The 20044-nt window shown below is 40.6% G+C and overlaps 1 protein-coding gene across 7 annotated transcripts in view; it reads left to right on the plus strand.

Annotated features, from left to right (window-relative positions):
• Positions 1-20044, plus strand: part of CUX1 (cut like homeobox 1) — a 284376-nt gene that overhangs the window by 199367 nt on the left and 64965 nt on the right. The window contains exons 12-20 of one of the 7 annotated variants that reach the window (XM_042791633.1): positions 1916-1974; positions 7253-7301; positions 8327-8423; positions 9511-10182; positions 11173-11238; positions 12643-12744; positions 14966-15792; positions 17238-17403; positions 18073-18129. In XM_042791633.1, coding sequence (XP_042647567.1) covers positions 1916-1974; positions 7253-7301; positions 8327-8423; positions 9511-10182; positions 11173-11238; positions 12643-12744; positions 14966-15792; positions 17238-17403; positions 18073-18129 — 2095 coding nt within the window. The remainder of the gene's footprint in view (positions 1-1915; positions 1975-7252; positions 7302-8326; positions 8424-9510; positions 10183-11172; positions 11239-12642; positions 12745-14965; positions 15793-17237; positions 17404-18072; positions 18130-20044) is intronic. The other 6 variants (XM_042791636.1, XM_042791634.1, XM_042791635.1 and 3 more) reach the window with 6 other exon arrangements.

Raw genomic sequence — 20044 nt, forward strand, 5'->3', positions numbered from 1 at the left:
TGTGAATGACTGCACAAGTTACTGATGGCTAGGGATGCTAGGACAAGAGACTTTTTAAAAGGCTACTCATGTCATCAGTGTCCCATAGAGTGCAAATTCCACACTTGACAACAGTTTCTGCTTTCCTGCAACAACCAGTGGCGGTGGTCCATTAAGAGTTGCTTGCTGAGCAGCTGCCAGAGCAGGGCCCGTGTGTTACTGCCGGGAGACGCCTCTTGTCAGCAGTGACTAAGGACTGTGGTTTATGGTATCAAAAAGCAGGAACAGGAATTTAAGGGGGTTGTATATTGATAACAAAGATGTCCACTTTGTCACTGCTTTTTAGTATACGTACTAATGGCAAGGCAGAAATGTCAGCAAGGCGTGAGGTGGAAGGGGTGTGATAGGAAATCCTTTAAAAGACAGCAAAATAGCTGGAAGTCCAACAGAGCCACATCATGCTGCTGTTGTCATCTGAAGAAGCCTCATCTCAATTATTAAGATGGCTCAGATGATGGACTTGCTAATCTGTGGGTGCTGTGTTACACAGTGTTCAGGTTTGCTGCTTGTAGCCGTTGGATGGCTTTGAGATGGGTGATACCTACACTCTGGCTCACTTGGGAAGACAGCATGATTAAGAGGTTCCCACTTCTGTCCCAGCCCTGCCATTCATGTACCCATAACTGTGCTGGCGCAGAACTTTAAGGGGCTGAATTTTAAACAGATTTGTTAAAATTATCCAAGCTCACAGTAGCCCTTCCCTGCCTTCCTCCTGCACTCAACAAGCAGCCCAGAATTGAGTTTGGGATCTTCCTGAATTCGCTTCTCTGCTGAAGGCAGCCTCTCCTGGACATAAAGTCCTATTTTTCTTTTTCATGTCATATGTTCCTTTCCTTTTCAAAGAAGATGCTCTGTCTTTGAGGGTGGTATGTCCTTGTGTTATTTCTGTTTCCTGTGACCTTTGAGATTTTGTGCCAATTTTAACACCAAAAATTAAGTGGTGCAGAGCCAGCCTGAAGTTATCCATGAAACTTGCAGACCAGTAAGATCTGTTCTTTCTTTGCTTGGATCAGGTGTGCCTGTACTAAGCAAAGAAATCATTAGTGGGAAATTAATGTGGCTTCTGCAAGCAACATAACAGCATCGATTATGTATCACTATGTTTTAGGCCTGCTGAAGCATTTATCCTGTAGTGATGAGCACTGTTGTTGGGAGCAGGGGCTCTTGGGTAAGGTCCAAATGTGTGGCATTGCGTTATGGATTGTGTTAGGAGGTTTGTTTCAACGCTTGTGGCATCTTCACACCGAAGAGAAGCCATTGAGACTGCCCCAGGTCAGGTAGACCTGAGCAAAAAGACCTGCTGAGTTGGTCTCAATGCTTCATCTCTGGTGTGTAATCATATTAGTTATTGCAATAAGTAATGCTTGTAAAATGACTTGGTACAGCTGTTTGGTTTGGGCATGAGGCATTGTAGAAGTCTTACAAGCCTAAGGCGTTCCAGTCAACAACAGCTTTTTCAATCTTTTTTTTTTTCCATGTAGATAAGGTTCCCAAGAACCGTCGTATTAAGAATACAGTATGTGCCAAAGCATCCTGCTTGTTTACTCAATTCATCAATTTTGTAAAAAATTCAGCTGCCCCATTTTTAATACCTTTCTCCCCAATCTTTTTATTGAACACGACAGCGACATTGTGAACAGCCAAACTGGAACTTACAGAATTCCGTAATGCTTGGCACTCTGTAAACAAAGGAAGAGTGAGGTATAATTGTGTTTATGTTGAATTGGTTATAGTTTGTTTTCTAATATATGTAAATTAGGTATGAGTCATTAACCCTCACTTGTGCGCTGCTGTATATATGGAATAATTTAAAGATGATTTTGAAAGCCTGCAGAAAAAAATCTAAATAATTAAATCCATGTTCTTTCTTTTAAAGCAACTGGAAGAAAAACTGAAAGGACAGGCTGATTATGAAGAGGTTAAGAAAGAATTAAAGTAAGTGTTAAATGCTTACATAATTTTTCACAAAATCCAGTTTAACGATGCTTGTTAAATGAAGCCACAAATCTGTGTTCTTGGAACAATAAAGAATTCAGTCAAAACCACAAATTCGGGGAAATCGGGAATATTGGCAGAAATTGCATCCAGAACCAGTGCAACTGCTGTATCTGAGAGTACTTCTTTTTGTTGCAGCAGAGTATCACAATAGCAAATAATACCAATGTTCATGAAGAAAAGGTGCTAAAACTATCCTCCACCAAGGGTAAAAAGTTGGAGAAGCTGTGATATTTTAGGCAGACAACTCTGAGAATCCCAGGCCAAGAGCTGAATGTAATGTGGACCAGAAACTTAATGCAGGGCCTTTGGCCATAATACCTTTTCTATGCTTTTGCCAGCCAGTGTTCAGCACTTACCATTTTAATGCTGTGCTTGTTTCACTGTGTATTTTTGCTAATATATTGTGGTTTTAAACTAAAGCCACAAACAGCCTCTTCCTATTTCAAGGGGGTTTTTAAGAGACTTAGAAGAGCCTCATTTGAAACTATAACAAGATAAGCTGTCAGGTTCAGAATAGGAAGTTTTTTGGCTGGAAATATGTTTAGTGTCAAGGTTTAAATAACTGCGAGAAACTCCATCTCTTCTTTCATCATTCTGGCATTTTTGTGTGTATTTTAAGAAGACTGAAAAAATGTTACCTTGTTTAATGAGGTATTTCAGATGAGGCTGGTAGTCATGTGCTTTTGTTTACACATCCCTGGAGAATATGGAAAGCAGGTTTGGGTTTGCAAGCCCCATGACTGCCCAGCCCCTGGTGCTATTATATTCAGGCCGTGCTGGCTGCGGTTCTGGTTCACTGCCAGCTGCAACACACCCTGATGTAGGTATATCGTTTCAGTCAAGTGAAATGAATTGGTCATTTCTTTGGTCATTATACCTGAATATTAACAGGTCTCAAAAAAGCATCATCCTTTTAGTGATACGGGCAAGTATGTCCATGTTCTCGCCAGAGTTAAGGAAAGTCAGCTTCAGATTTCAGCCAGTTTATGCCCTCATATATAAAGTAGTGAATGGGAATTAGGCCACAACCTTCCAATTTGCTACATGAATTACTAAATGTGCATGTGCCGAAACAGCAAATGAGTTTTAAATCCTACCTGGTTTAATGCCTTTGCTTTAGATATGAAACTCATTTAGATCACTGTATGCCTTTTTTTTTTTCTCCTTTCTTTCTTTTTTACGACATTGACTTACGTGAGGACAGGGTTAGGAAGGCAGATAAGAAGACCAGGAGAAGCCATGACACAGGAGTGTTCATATGGTCTTTCTGCCTGTTCCTGTTATTTCGAGATGAGCCTGCAGTGAAATAGATGGGAGAGCATCCTAGAAGCGGCCCTTGTTGGGTGCCAGTACATTAAGTCTGTTCTCCTGGCTGTTAGAGCTTTTATATACCCTAATTTGTGGGTAACATTTTTTATCAGGCCAGGCTGACTTTGGAGGGACAGCCAGCTAGCTTGTCGGTGGCCTGGGGTCCATACACGCTCTGGCTGGAAGGTGTGGGGGGTTAAGACCCTCTGTGAGAGCAACGAAGATGTTTGCAGTGCTGCATCGTCACAGCAGCCCATTCACGCCACCCTCTCTATTGCCATGTGGTCCAAAAGATGTGCCAAAATTTGAATGTGCATCACCTGAGAGTGACAGTCTGATCTGAAGTGAAACTATGAAAAGTCTCTTGCTGTAAATCTGATATCCCCCATACTGAATCCTGCTATGCCTGCCTTTGTGCCCTGAACACTGACAAAAAGGAACTGCTCATAATGCACGTACGCACCAAAAAAACCGATATCTTGTCAGTAAGGAAGAAAGATGTCGTGGTAAGAAAAAGGTAAAACCTCATGGGTTGAGATAAGGAGAGTTTAATAGGACAACACAAGGCAAGAAGAAATAATAATAACAATAACACTAATCAGTAATACTAATAAAAGAATATATAAAACAAGTGATGCACAATGCAATTGCTCACCACCTGGAACCTGACACTCAGCCCCTTTCTGAGCTGTGCTCCCTCCCCCAGCCACCTCCCCCAGTTCTGTACTGACCATGACATCATATGGTGTGGAATCTCCCCTGGGCTGGTTTGGGTCAGCTGTCCCGGCTGTGCCCTCTCCCAGCTTCTTGTGAAAATTAAACCTAACCCAGCCAAAACCAGGACGAAAGAGAATAAACTTCTCAGTTGGCCTGGCACTGATGTATTTTCCTTAATCCTCCAAAGGATGTCAGGGGCATTCGAGGCTGAGGGGCCTCAATATCAGCCAGCTTCTAACCTTGGAGGAACTTAACTGGGTCCACATCAAGATCTGGGATGGGAGGATTCCTTGCTTTCTGAACTGGCTTTTGTGCCAAATTGCTTTCAAACCTATTTTTGAGATCTAAGAGCTGTGTGTCCTTTCAGTTCCCTCTCGAGTAATACAACAGTGCTAACCCTGCTGCCTTTGCAGGCGGGATCATACGAACAGAAAGTTGAGCCGTCCCAATGCACACTTTGCTTTAGAGTAAGATCTTTCAAGTTGTCTTAGATGTGCAGACTCAAGTCACAAGATCATTCCTTTAAAAAGCAGTTAACTGATCTTGAGCTGCAGATTGAGTTGAGATCTCATGGGCAAAGATATTCCTGGAATCCGGAGGGGAAACATTTTGCTTCCTCATATTCCTGAGGAAAATGTCTCTTTTGTGACACATTTGGAGAGTCATTTTTGACATGTTTAACTTTTACATTTTTTGAAAAAATGAACCTGCTGTAGTGAATATTCCTTCAAGGGCAATTCGAGATACCATCAACCTGGTTTTTAGTATATTTTTGCTTCTAAGTGTATAGGCAATTACCTGTGAAATTGCCAGAAAGCTATTTCAGGTAGCAAAGAATCCACTTTAAGTAGGCAGAGGTCAGTAAGTTTCCAGCCAAGGTTTGAATATGCATGCCTGCTCCAAGCTCACTGGAAAATACAGCTGCTGTAAGGTTCAGGATCCTTTCTGAGAGTCCCAGTCAGCAGCAAGTGCTCGGAAGCAAAGCGAACTGGTAAAGCAGCCTGTGCATGTGAAGGGCACAACAGGATCCGGGCTTTAAAGCCAGACTTTGGGTGCCAAGAGCCCAATATACACACTACATACGTTCAGGCTTCCTTTGTACTTCCAACTGGTTTCAGCCTGGTTCTGTAGGCAGCACAGTAGTGGTCAGAGCACGTCATGCCTGCTCCTTCGAGAGCATGCAGCCTTTTTTGGGTTAGTTTCATCCAGAAGGAACACGGTTGGTACGCTCCAGGACTGCTCCGCATGGCAAACCAAAGTGTGGTAAGTGGGGATTACTGGGAGACCTGTGTCACAAGGGTACTGCTGATCTGAACTGAGAGGGGAGAAACACCTGCAATTTGCTGTGGGAAGTTTGCCACGTGATAATTTGCTGTTACAAATTGGAGGTTTCTTTAGGTTCAGGTGGGTCTTCCTCATTGACCGCCATTACTACTTGCTGTCCTTTCAGAGGCCATACCCCGCAGAATCCATGGGAGGATGAAAACAGTCACCTACCAGTGACTGGGGGTTTCCCTAGATGAGTCTCTGTGTATTTATCTCCCCCACCTCAGAGTCCTGGTAGACAGAGCTGTGCCTCTGAAGAGGTGGCCCAAGAAACACTCGCTTTCAGCAGGGATTAGCAACCTGAGTAAACATGCTTGTGATGTCAGTATAATGTCAGGATCTCTAAGGACTCAAGCCATTAATGCACAATCTCTGTCCTTGACTGGCACAACTCCATTAATAGCAGAAAAGAGGCACTTTTGTATGTGGGTGAGCCTTTGTGCCCACATAAAGCAGAGTCTTAGCAGCATCGCTTTATGTGCTTGTGTATTGGATGATGGCTCTACCCTACAGTGATTTCTGCTGGCAAGAGGTGTCGTCCCATGACACCATATGATGAAACTGATGGCCAGAATTTTGTGATTTTCTTAATTACTATATTTGTAGGAGTGCCTGTCAGAATTAACCCTGTATGCAGTGGTTATGCACAGATGCAAAATAGGTGAGGTTTCTGTCACAGAATGACTTTTTTCTTAAATTTGTTATGACTTCGAGTGATCTTGAATGAGTCACTGAGACCACTGGTTTCCAGAGTGTCACTTAATGGGCATCTAATTCTGAATTAATGCACAGCCAGATTTATAGAGGAGCTGGATGCCACATGGTCTGAGGCAGTTAATGAGTACTGGGTGCCTGCCTGACTCCCAGTGGCATCCAGAACTAGTCTTTATGTCTTAATACTGGCCTTCTGCTTTTTTTGACTCAGTTTCCACATTTCATACATGATTAAACATATTCTCCCTGCCTGACAAAGTTCCTGGTGTTTTATACATGAAAAACGATGTATAAACACTATCTATATCTGTTTATGTATTTTTCTTCAACAAATGAATGTCATCTTTGTACAACGAGAATCTGAAATCATTTATTGCTTCAGTCTGAGGAAGCTAACATCCTGCCTACAGCAGGCCTCTTTAAAAAAATTTATAAGACAAAGCACAGTAATAAGTTTGTATTCCTGTAAGATTCTTGTTTGCCAGACAATACAACTCTAACTGAAAGACTTTGAAGGAAGACGTCCTTTGACCGCTCAGTATTTATATAAAATATTGACAACGAAACTATCAGATTCTTCTCTTAATGTACTTATAAATATTTGGATCTTTCATATTTCTTAAGAAATATTGTGCCATTTTGTCTTCCCTTTGCCACAGAACTAGAAGGTTATTAAAATGAAAAACTGCCTTTTAGCCTGTAGTGTCTTGGTCAGGAAGATTATTTGTGCATATTTTCCTTGTTATGTGAGCTGGTGTATATTATATAAAGGACTGTAACTGTGGTGGTGATTCCCCTGTTTTGATGCTTTGCTACAACTTTTTCATTCCCTTCAAGCTTCACAGATAAATTTATATCGCTTCTGACAGCTTAAAATGTTATATCCTTATTAACCTTTAAATTTACGCTTTAAACTGGCCTGGTGGGATTGCATATGGAATGATTTAGATGACGCTCAAGAAAATTTTCTTATCCAATAACTAGTTTGAATAGTTATTCTGTATTCATTATGAGACTGTGTTACTGCAAGAAGAGTTGTTACCACTTGTAGTGTTGCTGGAGAGTAGGAGATTATAATGTTGATGCTCATTAGTGGACTTGTTATGAAAAGAAGAAATAGAAAGTAACTTTTTTTTTCTGCCTTTCACAGTATATTGAAATCCATGGAGTTTGCACCATCTGAAAGCTCTGGTGCACAGGTACCGAACCTACTTTTGTTTTCTTACTGACTTCAGCAGTTCAGTTATTTAACAAAAATTTTGTCTTGCGATTCATTGGTGTTGGCATGGACAATTTCCTGTTGATGTTGAGACATAGGGGTTGATCATTGTTTTCCTGATGTTTTCTTATGTAAAAAGCTGAACTGAACATTTTTTGCCTGTTAATTTCTTCTAAGTGGTCAAGGACAAAGAATGACACTTCAGCTGTGCTGTAGTGGATAACCATAATGTTGTGCAGTTGAGTCTTCTGAAGATACTAAAGTTGGTGTATAGCTGCGCTGAGATTTGCATGTTTCTTGTAGTGGCAGTATGCTGAGCAAGGATTTTAGCATTTTTAAGTCTTTGTTAGCCTTGAAAATAATGTTCACAAAAGAAAATAAACCTTTGAGTACTGAGAAGGCAGGAGAAACCTCTGCTTTTCCAGCAAATTAATCTCACTTAAATTTAAAGGTTGTGAATTAAATTCCTGCTTCTGAAATCTGAACTGAGTATCAGTATACTGGGATTAATTTTCAATATGTGTTTTAATGATCAAGGGTTAGATATTTAGTGGAAGGTAAATGGCAGGTTTCTGTGGCTGATTTTATTTTTGAACAAACGGTTCATGTTGAAACGCAGCATTTCAAGGGAATGCTTAACTTGGGTGAGTTGACCTAGAAGAAATAATGCAATCTTAACTCCTATTGTAATCAGATTAGAGGGCTACAGCTTTTAAATTGAAAGCATGCCATTTTAAAATAAGTAGGATTAAGAAAATGTTCTGTTACACATTCCAAAATAATGCAGAATTGATGAATGATTTACAGTGAAAATTAAACAGTGAATCTCTTCTATGGCTCACGTAGGAGCACTGAGTGATTCCTGCAAATATATGCATGGTGAATTCCCTAGCTGCCTTCACAGCAGAGATGAGCACTTGTTTTCTTCTTCTGAAATCCTTTTTAGTGCCTGAGTGAGACTCTTAATGCTTTTAGAAACAAACCTCCCACTTTGATTTTCTTTAGGATGCATCTAAACCGCTGGAGGTGCTGCTGCTGGAGAAGAACCGCTCCTTGCAGTCTGAGAACGCCACGCTGCGTATCACAAATAGTGACCTGAGTGGTAGGTTGACACGATTTTCAGCTATTCTGGTTTGTTTGCTGTCTTGTAAGGGAGGGAGGGCTGAGTGAGAGATGAATGTCTGAGCTCATGCATGGCAGAAAGATTAAGAGGCAACATGAACGCTGAATAAAGCTTGATTTCTGCAGTTTTATAGGCTGGATAATAAAATAAAACTTGGAGACCTCAGAGAGTCTTTAAAGGTTAGGAAAGAGAGGCATTACAAGATGTACCAAGTGGTAGTGTTTAAGGCTGTCTTCTGTTTTGGGAAGAAATTCATCTGTGGCACCAGAAGACTCTTCCCCCACACACAATGTTATGCAAAATGTTTGCATGTAGAACACAGTAATCTTCCTGTCTGATACACTTAGATATACTACCAGCAGGTCAGCTTGGAAAAACAAAATACTTTCTTTTTAGCAAAGTGTGTTTGCCGTTTAGCTTTCCTAATGTGGGCTTTTTACATCTTGTGTGCACATTTTTTAAATGGCAAGTCATGGAATTTCCAGATACTTGAATGCTTATGGTTTTTGCAGCTGGAAGAAAGTTAAAAGTTGCCACTGGCCCTGGGATTACTGAATTCTGAAGCGTTTTATGACTTTAACTGAGTGATCTTGGTGCATCCACCTAATGGTGATTCCTTTATTCAAATTGGTTTGTTCCAAAATGTAAATGTTTGCTGCATTTGGGTTCAGTCAGGTCCAATGAGTAATGTCTTGAATGAGAGGCAACAAAGAGACTTGCTGTCTGTAACTGCATTTATTTTAAATGTATAACTGCACTTCATGTAATTGTTCTAGTTTTAATGTTTGTAAGGGGGATTCTCCAGGCTGCAACATACAAGAAAGGTGCAAACATGAAATGCATGTTGTTTGTTTTGGGGGCCTTGTTTGGCTAATTAAAATTTCGATTATGGAAAAAACAAACGAAAAGAAACCAAAAACAAAACGAAAACAAAAATCCCACCGCCACTTCATTGGCCCTTGTAAATCTGCACTTTTTCCCTTTGCGGGGCAAACTTTGCATTTTTTTATCTTGGTTTTTCCCTCTTTGATCCCCCATAATGCATTATGTTTGACCTTCCTTGTAGGGTCAGCCAGGAGAAAAGGGAAAGACCAGCCTGAGAGTCAGCGTCCTGCAACCTTGCCGGCCTCCCCTCCTTCTCAGTTGCTCCGCAACGCGGGGGAGCAGGCTTCCAATACTAATGGTACACACCAGTTCTCACCAACGGGTTTAAGTCAAGACTTTTTCAGCTCATCCCTGGCGAGCCCCAGCTTACCCCTGGCCTCCACAGGAAAATTTGCACTAAACTCTCTCCTTCAGCGACAGCTAATGCAGTCCTTCTACTCCAAGGCAATGCAGGAAGCAGGAAGCACAAGCATGATTTTTTCAACAGGTCCTTACAGCACAAACTCCATATCTTCCCAAAGTCCATTACAACAAAGCCCGGACGTAAATGGCATGGCCCCGTCTCCCAGCCAGTCAGAAAGTGCTGGGAGCATCTCTGAAGGCGAGGAGATAGACACAGCCGAAATTGCACGTCAGGTGAAAGAGCAATTGATCAAGCACAATATTGGACAGCGGATATTTGGACATTATGTGTTGGGACTGTCGCAAGGGTCTGTGAGTGAGATACTAGCCCGGCCAAAGCCATGGAATAAACTGACTGTGAGAGGCAAGGAGCCATTTCATAAGATGAAGCAGTTCCTCTCGGACGAGCAGAACATCTTGGCTCTTCGCAGCATCCAGGGTAGACAAAGAGGTAAGCACTCGCCGGCCGAGGGTCTTGCCCTATTTTCCTGTTAGTTACAAATGTTAAAAGTCAGAAGCTTCCCTGTAAGGGGCCATGTGTGCATTGCTGCTGTTTTCACCTGAATCAGATGTCAAGTACACAAAGCACAGCTTTCTAACTCAGCTTTTCAGCACTCAAGCAGGTTAGTATCTTTGCTTATGCTTTTTTTAGCTGCTGACTTGTGTTTGTCAGCAGGAGCAAGCAGCAGGAGCACTTCCATCCCTCACTTCCCAATAGGTCTGTGTCAGAGCTAAAAACAGAGCAAAAAAGGGCCAGTAGCTACTAAGGGTATTAGCCCTCAGAAATACTTGAAAATTTTTATTTGGGGTTGTTTATTGAGACCGAACTTTTGTTGTGTGATTTTTTTTTTCCCCCAAAGTGCTTTGACAGAGCATCATAGGTGATGCATGAGATGAGTAATTAAAAAACAATCCTAATTTAAAGCAGCTTTGCATATTTAAGGCAGTGATTTTAAGAATAACATGCATTTCATTGTGATTCATCTTAAGCGAAGACTGAGATTTACATTTAGAGAAACTGAAAAGTAAGTTGTTTACAGTCAAGAAATACTGCAAAGGACAGGCAGGGTTTTCCTAGATTTTGTTTAATTGAAAGTGCACACTGTTAGATTTATAATCTGCTCTTCCTTTTGATGATTGTACTTGAGGGGATTATCTGCCCATCTTTAACCTCTTCATTTTTGGTATCTCTAGACATTTATTTATATCTGTCTAATCTCCTTTCCGAACGTAGCTGTAATCTTTATTAACAAATCAGCCAGCCTTGCTTCTTCCAAAGTAGCCAGCTCCTCCAGCGCTCAGACAAAGGCTCGAGGGGGCGAGGACAGCTCGAACCCTCGCGTTCAGAGACAGGCTGCTAGCTTCTCATGTCACACAGCCCATGATGTCAGAGCAACCATCCCCTGATTGTTTTGTTCTTACCAAACTTGTTTTTCAACAGAGAATCCAGGCCAGAACCTGAACAGACTATTTCAGGAAGTACCGAAACGAAGAAATGGGTCTGAAGGTACGTCACAGGCAGGTGTTTTTCTTTGCAGTCAATACCTAGGAAGTGGAGTGTGCTTTAGCTGTGTGTTTCCTTAAAACTGTGCAGTTTGATTCTGGCCTGGAATCTGATAGAAAAACAGACAGTAAGTATAAAACAAACCATGGGTTAGATGAACACTTTGCTTTTTCTAATTCTGCTGCTGCTGTACTAACGCAACTCTGTTTGGATACTTTTTCCACTCCCAACCTCACTGCGTACGCAGATAAAAAGAGATAAGTGATAGAAGTGGCTTTATAAAATCATCAGATCTATTGAAATGCTCTCTTTGCTATTTTTGTGATTTTGGAGGAAGAAAGTTGTACAATTACATATAATCCAACATCAATCACATACTGCTTCTGCTCTAGATTTATTTCTTTCTTCTCATGGGGCTTATATTGACAAATACACTTCAATATGCTGTTAAATTAGTGTGATACTTACTTCAATGTGGTGTATGAAAAAGACAACAAGATAAGTGAACATCAGCTCGATAAATTATCACTGAACAGGAAGTATGAACGTTTTTCTTTGTTATAGATTAGTTGCAGAATTTTTCTTCTAGCAAGAGAAGAGGAAGAAGAAAAAACAAAGACATGTACCCTGAAACTCTGTAGTTATTTTTACTCCAGTCAGAAATTATCTAACTCAATTACAAATTATAATCTCGTAATAAAAAATGCAGTTAAGTGTAATAGCATTCACAGTTACAGTCGTCCCTCCTTTTCTTCCCCTTAGTGGTTAAAAAAAAACAAAACCAAACAGCCAGGTAGCTCTTAGCTGGAGAGTACTTCAAATGGTATCTGCGTTTAAATGACTGGTTCTTTTCATACATTAACCTCTAGAAAGTTAAAAATTATTTTTATCTAGTTACTTTTTAATTCTCTTTTGGGCTGAACGTATACTCATCCTACTTTGCCTAGCAGCTGATGCAATTTTTAAGGTGATTCCTGACCTTATGTTTTTACCTTTGTTCCTTTCCCCTCTGTTTCTTTTCCCTTCCATTTCCTCTCCCCCTCCAAAAAAAAAAAAAAGAGAGAGAAAAGATAAAAAATAGACCTATATATGTTATCCTGGAAAAGGAATATATATATCCATCTAGTTCTTCCTCTGATGATGTTCGGTGTTCTCATCATTCCAGTGCAGCTAGCGGACAGGCTTTTGCACCATAAGGATATTTTTTTCTTTTATTATGTTAAGTATGTTCTTGGTGTTATAAATGTTTGTAAAGATACTATGTAAATTTTTGTCAGGTCATGCTGGTGATATATCAGTATATGCTGTCTGTCTTTGTGTTTAAAAAAAAAAAAAAACAAAAAAAAAAAACAAAAAACCCAACACAAACAGTTTTCCCGATGTCATTAGTTTTGTTTTTCTCTTCAGGTAATATAACCACAAGAATCCGAACCACAGAGACTGGCTCTGATGAAGCCATCAAATCCATTCTCGAACAAGCCAAAAGGGAGCTGCAAGTACAGAAAACAGGTACATTCTCATTTTGTCTCTTGCTCCTTTTATTTCAGAATTTAATTAAAACAATTACCATGAGCTTTCTGGTCAGTTAATTATATTCTGAAAACTTTGAATGTTTGAAGAGCTTTTTTTTTTGAATTTGATGGAGTTATTTCTGTCTGTAAGGCATCCCAAGCTAAAGTTACACGTGTCACAGTTTGGCGGGGTCTCTGCTCAGCGCTCTGCCCTGCTCCTGGGGGACTGACACTGTGAGATCTCTAAACACCTTGTTCCACGTGCAGAGTTCTGCCTTCTTTACACCACTCCAGACCTGCAGGCAGTCACTCTGCAGGATGAACCTACAAAATCCTTTCTTCTACCAGTTCGCTTCTTGAAAAGGGAATGGCTCCTGCTCTCCCGTCTCTTCTCTTCTTTTCTGCCTAACTCAGGCCCTGGGGACACAACTGCATGGGAGAGGGAACTGAGTGAATTTGTCAGGGTGAAGGTCACAATCTAGCCATCACGATCATACTGTGGAACATTATGTACTGAAATTGTAATATAGGCAAACTCAGTTCTAACTTTTATATGACTTTATTTTTGGTTACAGAATGTATTCAGTGAATGAACTGGCAAATCCAAAAAGCATTTCCTTTCCCCAAAACATCATTAGTTTAACGCCGTAGCCCAGGATAAGTTTAATTTCTCATTGTGTGCTGTTATGTAGTTAACATTTCTGTCTAGTCCATAGCCCCCACAACTTTCCAGCACTGCTAAAGGGCTAATGCTGAACTAGCAAGTACTGTGCATTGCTTCTGTTTCATTTTTTAAACTAAGTACTGATTTACAGTTTTAGATAGTTGTCTTTTAAATGAAAACTAAGCTAATCTCATGGCAAAATATAAAAGACCGGTTAATGTACAATTTGAATAATATGACTTTATACAAGTAATGATTACATAGAGAAAAATGTGGGCTGTGTGCAGGAAAGTGCAAGCACGTTGTTCAGTAGCGTGTTTCATCTGAGAATCTCAAACTTGCTTTCAAATATTAATTCAGCCTCAAAACTCCCTGTGAAACCAGTAGATAAAACAGAAGATACGATCCCACTGTCTTTTTTCCCATTTCTTAGCTTTTCATTTATTTTATAGTGTGTGACAGGAAGGAATGTAGGAAGGCAAATTCGGAAATGTATTCAGATGAGGCATAATATTACTAGAATAATACACAGCATGTTTCAAATCTTATTTCACTTTGAGGCCACTTCTTGCAGTGTATGTGTTCCCTGTTACTACTTAGTGCTTCACTTTCCCCATTTTTTGTAGAGTAGCCTTCAGAGGAATTGGTTTTCGAGCACTGGGGACCTCAGTGGAGACTAACTTAAATGGAAACAGATGCCATTGCAAAAACCTCCTGGCTCTGCAGAGATAATGCTATGCCCACGTTCCAATCTCTGCTCATCCCCGACTGCTGCAGCACAGCCACACAAGTCCTGGATCCCCACTGAAATACCGCCTTTAGGTGTTATCTCCTCTGAAAGCTCCCGTGGCTCCATTCTAGGGCTTCAGATAAGGCAGAGAGTGATGGCCAGGCACCAGCCTGATTTCTGTTGAGCTGTTTATTTCAGTGATTGGGACCATGGAACAAGAAAACAGGAAGCAGGAGCATATTTAGCTTGTCACATGAAATAATGAAGTCTCCTACTAAAGTTCTTGCGTTGTTGTAATGTGTGTGTTGTATTTCTGGAGGTAAAAGGTCTCACTTTATTTATATTGTGAGAGGGTATTAATAGTCTGTCCAGGTGAATGCAGCTGTGTTCAGTTTTGAGTGTGTGTTACGATTCATTTGTGGTGATAGAGAGAAGCGAAAGGTTAAATAACTTTGTGAATAGAACTATAAAATGTTATTGACCACTTGGGGTGAGGGAGGAAGAGGTGAAGGCTTGATTTTCAAAGGCATTTATTTGAAAATTTTTTACAATGGTGGAAAACATGCAAGTAGTACTAGACTTCTGCAGTTGAGTCTGTGCGTGCAAATGTCCAGCACTTTGGCAACTATAAAAATTTTCCAGTGAAGAACTTTGGAAATCTTACCTTATTTTGAGAAGTGCAAATCTTTGCTTAGTGAAAACTCCTCCCTCCCATCCAGAAATGTATTGCAGTCCTTTTTGTGACAGGGAAATATTTACAGTAGCACATGTTGAATATAAAGCATATTCCTCTGTTGCATTTAGTCTTTTGGTTGTTTTCCATAGCTGAGCCGGCTCAGCCGCCTTCTGCATCTAGCAGTGGCAATTCTGATGATGCTATTCGATCCATTCTGCAACAAGCCCGACGCGAAATGGAGGCACAGCAGGCTGCCCTTGAACCTGCCTTAAAAACACCACCTTTATCTCAAGCTGACATTTCTATCCTGTCCCCCAAACTAGTATCTACACCTGCAATGTCTTCGGTTTCCAGCTATTCTCCTTTGGCCATATCCCTGAAGAAACATTCATCTGTCACTGATTCCAGTATCTCTGCATTGCAGAACCTCTCTGGGCTCAAAAAGGAGCCTCAGGAGGCACCTGTTTTAGAGCTTCATGGAATAAGTGATTCTACCCAGGGTATGTTGAGGCATGTTAAGAATGAGTTGGGACGTGGTGGTGTTTGGAAGGACCATTGGTGGAATACTGTGCAGCATGAGAGAAGAAATACAGCACTTCCCGAAGATATAAAAGTTGAGGAAGCCAGTGGTGGAAAAGAAAAGGTCAGCAATCAGACTAGGCCAGATCGTAGCCAGCTCCAAGGACCATCTTCTTCAGAGTATTGGAAAGAGTGGCCAAACGCGGAATCTCCGTACTCCCAGAGTTCTGAATTGAGCATGACTGGGGCGAGTCGCAGTGAGACGCCACAAAATAGCCCTCTCCCTTCATCCCCTATCGTGTCTTTGTCAAAGCCATCCAAACCTTCAGTTCCTCCACTGACACCTGAGCAGTATGAGATTTATATGTACCAGGAAGTGGATACGATAGAGCTAACGCGGCAGGTCAAAGAAAAGCTAGCAAAGAATGGCATCTGCCAAAGGATCTTTGGGGAAAAGGTAAAGAACTGGTTATCTCTTGTTACACCAGTATTGTGATTGTGCGTTCTGCTCCTTACGTTGGTACAGAGCTCAGTTTAACAGAGGGGGATATGCCACGTATATCTTCTGGAAAAATGTTTTTGCTTCGCATGTTAAGTAGTTGAAAAATAAGCTCACAAAGGAAAGTACTAGTTTTCCTGTGTTTTGAGAATGGCAGAGGTTTTTTATACAAATATTGGCTTCAGCCACATGTAATTAGAAATGGGGCCTCTGAGTTTAGAAACATTGAAAGCTGAAGCAAATGTTATTGAGACTCAATATTTCATGCTTAATGTAATGAATTCATGGAATATTTGAGTAATACCATTGTCATGACTGGAGAGTCTTAAATTTGTTATAAGTGAAGATTATGGACACAAGAGCATTTTTCCCTTTTTTTTAATATTTGGAAATGTGCACAAGGGTATTTAAACAAACACATGGAAAATCCCCTACCTCTCCTTAGTCTGAAGTCAAGAATTCACAGTCATTTCTTATACCTGGTGCTTGGTATCTTAGTGTGCTTTGAGACATTTTTAAGCAATGTTTGATTACAGATACGTGATGCATGATAAGGCTGTCTGAAGTTCTCACACTGTGGGCCCTAAGCATTGAACACGTGGGATTTCAGGAGTGTCCCCAGCCACCAGAAAACACCTCCCAGGCTATAAGAAGTGGTGGACATCTGGTGTTTCTTCTTCCCATAAAGAAATGAATCAATATAATAGTATAATAGGAGCTGGCATTGCGCTATTACCTTTTCACTAAGATGTAAAATGAAAAGCCTGACCTCTTGGGGTCATTAAAGATCTCGTGGCGGCTTTCATTATGTATGATTTTTAACCCCTGTACCTGTGCTGAATTCCAGGCAAGTAATTGTGTTCTGCCTGTCTGAAATTCCCCCTTTGCTGCAGTCGCCTGTGTGCTTAAATATTTACTTATGTGGAGCAGCAGCTGCTACAGGTGAAAACACACATCGTTATAATTCATACCAGAAAAAAAAAATCAACCAAATATAGGCCTAGTCTCAAAAGTCCCAATTATTTTTGTTTAAGAACAAAATACATGCCAATCATTTCCTTTTTTATCTGCCTGTGTGTGCCCGGACTCTGTGTTTTTTCCTGTTAGAACTGATGAAACTATTTGACACAAAATATGAAAAGCATGCAAATGTTGCACCATCCGTCTGCCATTTGTGCTGCCGCTCTGTTCCTGCAGGAAAAAACCCACGCTCCAGAAGGAAACCACGGCAGGAAAAAAGCATTTCCATCAATTACCTACAGATGTCATTTTGCAGTTTTACTAACTGTCCATACACAGCTGACTTGAGCAATATAACAGAAAAGGAAACCAAGGTGACTTAAATTCCGCCCCCCTTCCACATCAAATGTGTTAACGTGCCGTTGTTGGTTGCTTCACTTCAGGTATTGGGGCTGTCCCAAGGAAGTGTCAGTGACATGCTCTCCAGGCCAAAGCCATGGAGTAAATTGACCCAAAAAGGCCGAGAACCATTTATTCGTATGCAGCTCTGGTTGAATGGTGAGCTGGGACAGTGTGTCCTGCCTGCACAAGGGCAGCAACAAGGACAAGGTAATTAAAATTCCACTATGTTGTTTGAGTTGAGGAGGAGGAAATCGTTTGGTTTTTTTTTTTTTTTCCTTTTTTTTTTTTTTTTTTAAATTTGCAATAAGTGAGACTTGCAACCAGTGCTGGTCCAGGCGTCACTGGCAGGGGCAGCGTCCGCCCTCAGCCCGGCCGGTCCCTAGCGGGGACGCACTGGGAACGTTTACGAACGAAGTACTCGTTTCTGCGTAATTGATAAGCAGCAGTTATCAAGTTCCTAACTAGGATGATATTATCTAGGCACGAATATGATACGTAATTCAAAAAGTTTTGGCCAAAGAGCTGGGAGATCTTGTGTGCTGTTTTCTAGGGTTGCACAGGGGATTTTTATTGTTCCTAGGAGAATATCGATTGCTTTCTCAGGAGGTGAGCTAGAACAACTAAGCTTTAAAGGGGGAATGCTGTGTTGCAATTACGCTTTTATTGTGGCTTTCTCTTATCCTAATATCTATTGATACAGAAAGGCCAGACTAGTGTTTGGCCTCGGTTGTACCCTTGTAGTGCCGCTGACTTAAATGAGCAGTGTGCCCTTGCCGAGATCAGCAGTTTGCTATTTGTTGAGCCTGCTTACTGTTTAGTTTGTGGTTTGGCATCTCCTTTTATTGTTCCCTGATTCTCCTCTCCTCTCTTATCTAGTCCTTCACTCTGTGACATCATTACAGGATTCCCTACAGCAGGGATGTGCAAGCTCAGGTAATCAGCTGGTTTCAATGATTTGCTCTGAAATGATTCTCTGTGCTTTTGTTACGTTTCTTTTGCTTTGATGCTGAGAGGTTTCTGGTGTTTTGTTGTATCATACAGGAGTCCCTTCAATTTTTTTATTAATGCAGTTAATTCCTCGTTCTCTCCTTGTTGCTATGGCAGATGTAGGGAGTACACATATTTAGCTGCATATATTAGGTAAAGAGACTCTGTCTGATCTCAGAGATCATTGGCTCTGTAGGGGTTTTTTTGCCATAGTTCAGCTTATCAACTTGACATGTGACAATGGCTGTAAAACAAGCCTTTCGTTTGTAATGTGATCTACATACTCCAGCTGCCTTACTTGCTGGCATATTTTTTTACCACTTGCATTTGCACAAAATCTGCTTTGTTAATTTGAAGGTGGGGAAAAGACCACGTTATGTCTTTCTTTTTCAAGCTTCATTAAGTATTCCAAGCCAACCTTTTTTTATCCCTCCCCTTTCCGTTTGCAAAAAAGCAGATGCAGCAAAGATGAGTGTCAGAAGTGAATTGCTAAAGGTTTTATAAGATGGCCACAGTATAGGAAGGAGACTGGAACAGAACAGCTGTGTTCCTGCTGTTAGATACCAAACTCTACCCACACAGACTTTTTACCAATGATATGCCTAACTGACGCAAACCACTCAGGCTGTTTTGTACTCTAGAAAAAGACTTGTGTCCTGCTCTGTACTTACAGCCGGTGCCCTGTATTGGAGAATTATTTCATTTCAGGATCCAGAGAAGGATGGGTTGTGCTCTTCTTCCACCTTGCTGTCATTCTGAAACAGTCTTTTTTTTTTTTTTTTTCTGGAGCTTGCTGGATTTATTCTGAACATCCCAACCAAACTGCTTTTTTCTCTCTATTGGGAAACTATTTTGCATTCTAAAAGATTTTACTAGAAGAATATCTGTGATGATATTCAGTTCACGTTTTTCTTAAGAACAGTTGAAAATAAATAGATAAAAGCAAAAAAAAAAATGCCCCTGGTAAAAACAAGCCATGAAAACAAAACCAAAATGGGAAAAAATTATTTGCAATCATAGGGCTATTGTTACTTACACCCAAGCATTTAGCGAACATGGAAATTTCCTGCAACGTTTTATACGCTGCTGTTCATTAAAAGCATGCCATTGACTACTTTTTTGTAGCATCAATACTGTGCTAGAGTAACTGTAACAGTTATAAACGCCTAAGACAGCATGGAAAATATGAGTAATTAATTGTAGCCATTTTAAGAGGAATTTGAAATCAGAGAAGCTGGGAAAAGGCTGCATTGTTATTGCTAATCATCATATTTATGACTAACTGTAATTATAAAAGATTGAAAGACAAGCCCATAGTATTAAAATCCAACCACCTTATGGATTCCTGTGAGGATTGCTGGTAGCTGAAAGTGATTTCCTTCAGGAAGTTCAGTTTTGCTGCCGTGGTATTTCGCTCCCCTCCCACACTCCCAATCTCGTTTGTCAGTTCCTGCCCTTGAGCTAATATTTTGTGAGGCGACACATTCCTATCGGCTAATAAAATCATATTATTGATGATCACCCTCCTTTCCTTAAAGTAGACTTACAAATGAGAAAATGGGCTCATGCCCTTTTCTTCCTCCTTTCCAATGATTAAAAATAAGATTGTTGTACAAGACGTTCTTTTCTTGGTGCCTTTCTCTGTATAAAGGAATAAGGAAGGTTGTGACACCACGCAGAACAAAAGAGCGAAACCAAATTATTTGAATGAGGAAGGGCAGTTTGGTAATTTTCTTTTATTAGCAACTGTTCTGTAATTAAAAGCGCAGCAAACAGTTTGGAAAAGATAATAATAATTATGCATTTATGAAAGATCCTCCACTGCAGGGCAGGAAAAAAAAAAGACAGCTCCAATTTTCTG

The sequence above is a fragment of the Tyto alba genome, unplaced genomic scaffold (assembly GCF_018691265.1).
Source record: "Tyto alba isolate M040663 unplaced genomic scaffold, T.alba_DEE_v4.0 Super-Scaffold_19, whole genome shotgun sequence".
NCBI lineage: Eukaryota > Metazoa > Chordata > Aves > Strigiformes > Tytonidae > Tyto > Tyto alba.